The sequence below is a fragment of the Lytechinus variegatus genome, chromosome 1 (assembly GCF_018143015.1).
Source record: "Lytechinus variegatus isolate NC3 chromosome 1, Lvar_3.0, whole genome shotgun sequence".
In the NCBI taxonomy this organism is placed as follows: Eukaryota; Metazoa; Echinodermata; class Echinoidea; order Temnopleuroida; family Toxopneustidae; genus Lytechinus; species Lytechinus variegatus.
In genome coordinates, this window is record NC_054740.1 from 37,404,171 (window position 1) to 37,412,855 (window position 8,685).

General features: G+C 35.9%; 1 protein-coding gene and 1 long non-coding RNA gene across 2 annotated transcripts; both read right to left on the reverse strand.

Moving 5' to 3' along the window:
* Window positions 1-3,466: 3,466 nt before the first annotated feature.
* Window positions 3,467-4,226, reverse strand: LOC121430498 (the record flags this gene model as incomplete). The annotated part of the gene is made up of 1 exon (XM_041627784.1): window positions 3,467-4,226. A coding segment is annotated over one exon (525 nt), but the record flags the coding sequence as incomplete, so codon positions are not given.
* LOC121413189 lies at window positions 4,227-8,666 on the reverse strand. The gene is made up of 2 exons (XR_005969689.1): window positions 8,497-8,666; window positions 4,227-4,389 (listed from the first exon to the last, which is right to left on the reverse strand). It is a non-coding gene; the product is annotated as an uncharacterized LOC121413189 (long non-coding RNA).
* Window positions 8,667-8,685: the final 19 nt, after the last annotated feature.

Here is an 8,685-nt window from a genome sequence, read left to right on the forward strand (position 1 = left end):
GTAAGCATATTCCTGGGGTGGACTTGACCTTTAAATAAAACATACTACATTATATATACAAAAAAATGTTTTTGATTGAAATACTTAAAGGGTTCAAGACTGAAAATAATTAGATCTAATGAATTAAATTTCACTCAGTGAGCAAAAATTTCATTAAATCTGATAGCAAATAACAGCCATTAAATTTCATAAACGCACTCCATCACGAATATGCAATAAGTGGGGTGATATCATAACCCCAATATCCTTTTCATTGTTTTTGCAAGATATATTTTTTATATTTTCATGTGTTTATGAGATGTCTCCCTTGTAACAAAATAGCCAGATGCCTTGGATCATTCAGCCATGACAACCAAAACTGGTTTCAGTAACTCTTAAAGCCTGTGTATAGCTTTGGTAAAGGGTCAATAATGTGATTGATAATCGAATATCATCTAATATGACAGTCTTACTGAAGCGTAGAGACCGTTAGATATTTTTCCAACTGCACTTCTCTGAGAAAATTTCAAATATTCAAATCTTGGATATATAGCGCCCTCTCTCGAAGATGCTTGTTTTAAATTTAAAAAATGGGCATTCAAGCACTTATCTTATAAATTCAGTGATTAGATATCCAAAAGTTACAAAGAACATATCTTGAAAGTTTCAGCCCATTCCATGATTTGGAATAGGATTTAATTGAAAGACAAAAACACACAGATATTTTAATTTGATCGGGTGACCCGATCAACTTAAATTTCCATGTAAAATCGCAAAATTTATCCTGTAAAACACATTTTCATTTCATATCCTCCACATCATAACTGTTATAGGGCATATCCATTCATATTAGCTAGCAATGAATTGGAATAGTGATAGGTGCATTTTGGTGGATTTACCAAAACTATACACAAGCTTTAAATCAGCATTACTTATCCCGGGCTTCCCCCCCCCATCATTAAAAAAAACAAATACATTTTACATGCTCAACATTTTTCACCTTCATTTTTTTATACATTAATTTCCTTTTCCTATTTCTTCTTTTATTACTTATTTTCCATTTGTGACATTTTCTTTTTCTCTTCCTCATCATCTCTTTTTCACTTGTTTGAAGGAAATGAAGTCTGAGAGAGGTAAACCCCCCTGCCTTCATTCTTGTTTTTTCTCAACTGCTTATTCCCTCTTCTCATTCAAGTATCATAACTATGCATGTATTATAAAATCATGATATAAATTTCAATGAGAACAATGCAAATATTTTTAGAGGATTGACATTTCACTTTCTTGAGTTCAGGCAAGTATAAGGGCTGATATTGAATTTCATTATTTCTTTACCATTACATATTTGCAAATTCCAATAAAACAAGATTTTTTTTGTCCTCCAGAATTTTAATTTGTTTGGACTAAGCTTGAAATGCTTACACCCCTCCCATTTCTTTGAAAAAAATGTTTACATACTGTATGAATTAGCTTTTTGTAACAAAATAATTCCCTGAATTCCAATTAAACATTATTAGACGAATCAAAATGAAAGCCACTCGTCCCTTTAGTAAAATATGCATGAGTTTGAAAATGAGTGTGGGCTGTAGGGATATCAAATCAAATCATAAATCAACTATATAATAGATACTAGAAAATTCATAGTTTAAATTTTCAAAATCAAAATGGAATAAATGTTTATTTTCATACCAATACAATCATTTGACAGTATTTCTCTTGCATATACCTATTAAATATTAGAGCACATAACAAATATAAACACGACATACAAACATCATAAACATTCAAGTGCTATGAAAACGGACATACATAGTATATGTATTTATTAATATTGTATTGTATTGATTGGGAAACATTGCTGATTTAAAGGATGGTCCAGGCTGGAAATATTAATATCTCAATAAATATAGTAAAATTCACATAGCAAAAAATTGGATAACAAATAGGAAACCAAAACCCAAGAAGAGAAGCAATCTTATTGGAAAGAGTAAAATGAGAGGAACAATTTAAAAAAGTTTAATCAAAATGAAATAAGCAAGTTATGGCCGATTAAAAAGTCTTGTTGTACTTACTATGTGGATCCTTAAATTGGCACACGTGCTTCAAAATTGCTGATTTTGTGGACAACTCTCCATTTGTTTTGTACACATATTTTCAGATTTTCCCCTTTATTTTACATATTTCACATTATCTCCTCCTGACCTCTACATATATTGTGTGGATTATATTTTCCCATGACATATGTTGTGCTCAGGAGGCAAGATGCAATTTGAAAGATGAGGAAAATGTGAAAATTTGTGTACAAAACAAATGGAGAGTTGTCCACAAAATCAGCAATTTTGAAGCACGTTTGCCAATTTGAGGATGCCCATAGAAAGTACAAGTTTTCAAACTCCCATAACTTGCTTATTTCATAACCAATTTTGATTAAACTTTTTTTTAAATTATTCCTCTCAATTTACTCTTTCCAATAAGATTATTTCTCTTCTTGGGTTTTGGTTTCCTTTAAATTTTAAAGATTTGCATTATTCCGGTGAAACAGTTCTAGGCAAGTCTTTATGAATATTCATTAGGTGGCTGATGATGTCATATCCCCACTTGTTCTTTTGCATTTAATTATATGAAATTAGGTTTATTAAAAAATTCTACCAAGAACTAAAACAATTGTATTGACAACTGATTAAGTGCATTGGTTATTTATTGCCGCAGCTTATTTCATCATAATGGAGACACAACATGTACACAAGATGTATACATCATCAGCTCACCTGATGAGTATTCATGATGATGTGCATATATCTGTTTTCACAAAATATTGATAAACTTTAAAATTTAATAACTTTGTTATTTGTTATCCGATTTTGATGAAATTATCAGCATTTTGCTCTGTAAATTTTACTCTATTTATTTAGATATATTTTCAGCCTGGACCATCCCTTTCAAGTAGAAATAAATTTTATTGAAAAAAAGTGAAATTGAATATATAAATAAATTACATTCTATAACTCTAATAAGCTACGCTTTTAATTTTCAATACAACACACAACGTAAACAATATTCTTTATTTTTTGCTGGTGGGACAAAGTTACTCCCTGACTGTTTTCTTTTTCAAACACAGGGTTATAATTTTTTTTTGCTTGGTGGCTCAATTAGTCCACCAAAGTCATCAATTTCATATTTTTGGTGGCACTCATAGCAAAGTTGATGGCCAGAAAACATAACAATTTACCAAAACCTTAGTAGCCAAACCGGGCAACCAAGTGTGGGCTTTTGAAAAATTTTGGTGTCCTGGCTCTCATTTTTTGATGCCCCGGGCAACTGCTAATGTCAAACAATGATGTCTGCAGGAATTCCTTGCATGGTTTAAATTTCATCAGAATATGTCCCAGAAAGATGTTACAGCAGACCGATAACTGACTACTGATAACGATTAAAAATAAAATCACAGTACTGTCACTATCAAGGTGTTTTTTCTCAAGGCAATAAACTAAAGGCAATAATTAATTACATCATGGGTCCATTTAATACAAAAAAAGTTTCCACTCCATCATGTATATTAACTTTGCCATTATATTCTACCATGAAAAAATTGATTGTGATTGGCTGTTGAGCCCTGTTGTCATGGGAGTTGCCATAAAGGCAAAGTTAACTTGGCAGTAACTACACATGAAATGGACCCCTTATTGCAAACTATTAAAGTTTATCATAAAAATTCTTCTGGCTTATCTGTTACCAAGATACAAAATAGCATCAATGGCATTTCCCTTTTGTCTCAAAGCTTTGATGGCCGTGTTGCGGTCCACTTTAATCTGGCTCATCACACAGGTGATGTCCTTGCCACTTAGCCCTTCCTCATTTTCTGCAACTTCTCCAATGGCTTGAAAGACCGCTTTTTCCTTGAGGGTATCTCGTATGTTTTCTGTATTCATAATTTTACCCCTGTGGATCAACTTCATCTGCTGGACTGGAATACACACGGTTCTTGAAATATCTGCCAACAAGCCTGTCCCCGTAGAGCTTCTATCAAGAGTCACATGGTGCTTTTGTTTGCTAGTTTTTACTGTGACTGTCACCGGATCTCTGATGTCAAGTGCTGTACTTGTTGAACACGCCGAAACTCTATGCTCCCCAGGTTGTAGGACACTTCTTTGAATCTCCTCCTCTTTCACAGGCAAGCCATAGGCCAGATTAGAGGACAGTCCACCGTCATCCACCTTCTTTGAGCTTTGTTTTGTTTCCCCATCAAGTGTTTCCCCATCAAGTGTCAGGGTCTGGAAGTTCACCATTTCAATTTTGATACTGTCATTGTCAGCTTTTGAGTGGAGATCAACTGCTCTCTTGGTGCTCCTGTCTCTTGGCAAGCAATGGAGTTTATGAGTAGGCCAGTCACGAATCTGACATTCTCTGGAACTGCAATTATAAGTGAATACAACAAATTAATTAATAGTGTCTATGTGTCAGGATCTTATTTATTAGTTCATTGCAACCATTGGAACATTGACAATAGTCACAATACGAAAATGAAAATGGCACAACTGAATACATAATCACATATACAAATAAATACTTATAAAGAGGGAAATCCATAACAATATAGGCCTACACTGTACATTAATATCAGGATGGAAAGGGAAATGATGAGCACAAGTAAATAAAGATCAATCATCAATGAAGATATATTTAAGAAGAAATATAAGAAAAAATAGAGGGAACATGAGAAAGGAAGAATATACAAAACAGGTGTACCGTACATGGAATATCTAAAAAGTTGGATGACAAGAATTGTTTATTAGAAGTTGGCAAGAATATTCAAATGAAGCAGGGAGGTAGAAAACCATATATCTTCAGAAGTAGACATATATCATTAGTTCAAATGGTTGAGATGGTCATTTAGGAAAGAAACCAGATTGTTCAGAAAAGATTATAGTATCAAAGTGGATGGACAGTGGCCTGTATCACTAAGCGCTAAGATGCGTCTTAAGCATCCGTAAGTCCAGTTATAGGACTTAGTGTAAGATGCATCTTAGCGGGAGTTTCACAAAGACCACTAAGACGCGTACCGTACTTAGTACCCATTTAACTAAGTTGCATACAGAGCGTAGCCTACGTCTCGTTGAGACGTAGGAACTGTTCTTAGTGTAATGTCATGTTTCCTAGTGGCCACAAACTGCAGGAGCGCTTCACCTTCGACCCTTTGGAAGTCCTTGCTTCTTTTTCTAGGCGTTTCCTAATTTTTTTTAGGCAAATGCATATTGTTATTAATTTATTTTATGAATTGCCCAACATCATGTCATTGCCTGTCTGTACACTACCAAATATGTTTATAGTAGAGAGGGGGGGGGGGGGGGGTAATGAGCACTATTTTTTGTACTCAACACCCCTTCCTTTGAGAAAAAACAAAAGGTAAAATTTTGGTTAATCTTTTGTTTTCGTCGAGGTATCAAATACAAGTTTTACTGCATACATTTCACTTTCAATATTTTACTTCTATATGTTGTCTTAAGAAAAAGGTTAATACCATACCTTCCCCATTATCCTACAGTAGTCAAAATTATGTTAAAGTGACAAAATTCCTCCTTTCACTTTTTAGTCGCAGACGATGCAGACGAAAACTTGCGGGAAATTACTACTTTTTATCTTCACACAAGGTCGAAGGACACGAAATTAGACTTTGTAGACTCAAAATCCAGACGTTTTATTGTTAAAAACGCGTCGCACACAGGACTTAGTGAAGAACTGTTTAGTGGAACTGACGCACCAACAGGACGTCAGTAAGACCCGTCTTAGTGTATGACGCGTCGCAGCGACACTAAGTCCCGTTACACTAAGTACTGTTTAGTGAAACAGGCCCCATATGATAGGAATGAGGAGATGGATACAAGATTTACCAAGAAATATTAGAAAAACAAAGAGAAGAATGTGAAGAAGAGACTGGTCAATTGGTCTAATAAACTTCTCTAACCCAATAGAGAATACAGACCTGTACTCTTTATTATTTTTGATAATTAACTTTTTTTTGTTTTGCTTGAAGGTTTTCCTCTTTTTTCTATCCTTTCTTCATCCTTTGATCCTTCCTGCTTGCCTTTTATTTTGTTCCACCTATCTTTATTTCCAATCTGTCCTAGCTTTCTTTCCTGATCCTTTCTCTCCCACTGTTCATTTATCTTTCTTTCCTTCTTTCTCTAACTTTGCTTTTTTAATTTCCTTTTTTTCTATCATTCCTTCCTCTTGTTTTCTGCTTCCACTAAAGAAAGGGTGAAGAATGAAGAGAGAGAATGAAAAAAGAAAGAAAATATTTTTTCTTTTTCATTCTTCACCCTCTCTTTGATTATATATTTTATTCTTTTCAATTTAGACCTAATTCTTTCCCTTCCTTCCTGTTTTTCTTCTTTCAAAGAATGAATCATTTTTCTTTCCTTCATTCATACTTTCTTCCCCCTTTTCTCTCCTTTTTTTTTCATACATGTACATTCATTTCTCCCCTTGCTTTATTCTCTTTTCTTTCTTTGTTCATTTTAAAGAATGACACAAACTTTTTCTTTCTCTCATCCTTCATTATTATAACTTTCGTTCTTTCATTTTTCCTCATTCATGTCATTTTCTTTATTCTATTTTGCCCTTGGCCTCAACTTTTTTTTCTTTCTATCCTTTCAATTCATCTCTTTTAGTTTCATCATGTCTTTTCTCTTTTTTTTCTCTCCTTGGCTCTATTCTTTTAATCACTCCCTTGGTTTTCTTTATATTTTTAGTCTACCATTGTGCAGTAGATCTAGCCTTCTTTGATTTTTAAAAATTATTTAAGACCAGGCCAGCCGCCGGCTCGGTTTATCCGCTTGTGCATCGTCGTGATCGTGCTTTGTTGATCACCCCATACCATATTTCATTTTGTGAAATCAGGGCCCTGTTGTACGAGTTACGATTGATCCATTCAATTGTAACTCTAGACTAGTGTCATAATTTTTTCTATGAAAAATTTGCACAATGTCCTACTCCTAGGCTTTTTATGCAAAGAGAAGCAGTGAATTTTCAAGATAACAATCAGACAATCATGACAATGAATGCATGAATATACATCGCAGCTAGAACAAAAATTTGAACAAACATGCATAATAGAATAGATATTGCTGGCCGCCCATATAGTTGCAATTGATCAGATCAATCAATCATAACTCTTTGTACTGTAGCGGCACAGCTTTGCAAGACGGCCGGTGGCCGCCCACCGTCTTGCGCTGCCCACGTACAAAAAAAAGACGGGAGTCAAAGAATGACAAGTTCGATGAAGTTAAGTTGTGTATCAGGTTTTATTCTAAATCAAAGTCAAATTACATGCTGGATAATAATAAATGTCGCATCTCTGGGCTGGACGACCGACGACAGACAAAAATCAAACCGACATGGCCTACGGCGGCAAAACAAATCGGGAACGAAAAACTGCCCCTTGTCAACTAAACACTCCCTTTTTATCCCCTTTTTGGTCAAACACCGCGTGGCGAAAAAAGCCTTTCCCCAAGTCGACCCTATCACTTTTGGTGTAATGCGCGAAATTAATCCGCCTATAATGTAAGTATATAAAACGGAACTTAATTATTGTGTACTCCGATTCCAAATTCAAGTTCTTCGGCTTTCCATTATTCTTCCAACTTACGTAACTCTCTTTACCACTCCCCCAACTGCTCTCTCGGTCAAGTAATCCTCTATTGCGACTCTTGTCACTTCAGCCACTCCCACTCACAGCTCACTTCCACCAATTACCAGCACTCCTTGCTTCCACACCTGTTCACATTCTCGCTCTCTCTCTAATCACTGAAGAATGCAAGCGAGCCGAAGAACATGAATAAGAAGCAAAGTAGTAAAATAACTGAAGTTCCAATGGACTTCTATTAGCCCTGAACGCCTAGCAACCCAGTCAGTTTGCCCTCTTTCACTTCCACATTCCAATCGCTAGCCTGGCCCAGAAAAACTAGCAAACGAAATCAACACCTTTAAGGAATGTAAACAATGGAAGAAGGCAAACGAACTTCTTTACCCAAACAAACAAATCTCTATTTTCCATCCCGCTATAGTACAACACTCAACAGGGCCCAGGTGGGTGTTTCATTAAACTTTTAAAGCTGTTCGTAAGTAATAAGTTAATACAATAAGATTAAGTTGAGCGACTTTAAGAACGACTGGTGGAGTGGTGATCCTTTCTCATGTTTCTAGTGGATAATGGTATATTCATTTGCGATGGTTTAGCGCGTAAGAAAGGTTCACCAGTCATTCTTAAAGTCACTCTTAACTTACGAACAGCTTTATGAAACGACCTCCTCGACGTCACTCTGCCTGCCAGCCACGGCCGGCGGCCCCAAGCCTGTGCTGTGCCTCGTGCCGCGATAAGCCCCGCCGGAGCTCCCCGGCGCCGCACCGCCAACTGGCACCGGGCAGGAAGAGCCCAGGCCAGGGGCGCGCGCGGCGGTGAAAGCTCCATGATTAAAATAAACCCATATTAAAGCTATCAAAAAATCGCAATGCTCATACCAATAAAATGTCGATTTACAACTTTTGCACCGTTTTAGAGTTTTGAACGTCTTCTCACAGACGTGACAATGTGCCATTCCCTGACCTGGGACTTTCCCGGAGGACGCAGACATTTTGAATGAATTGCTCCTCGTTTGGTTAAAAACAAATTTAGAGAGATTATTTTGGCAATTTTATTGGCTGCAATAG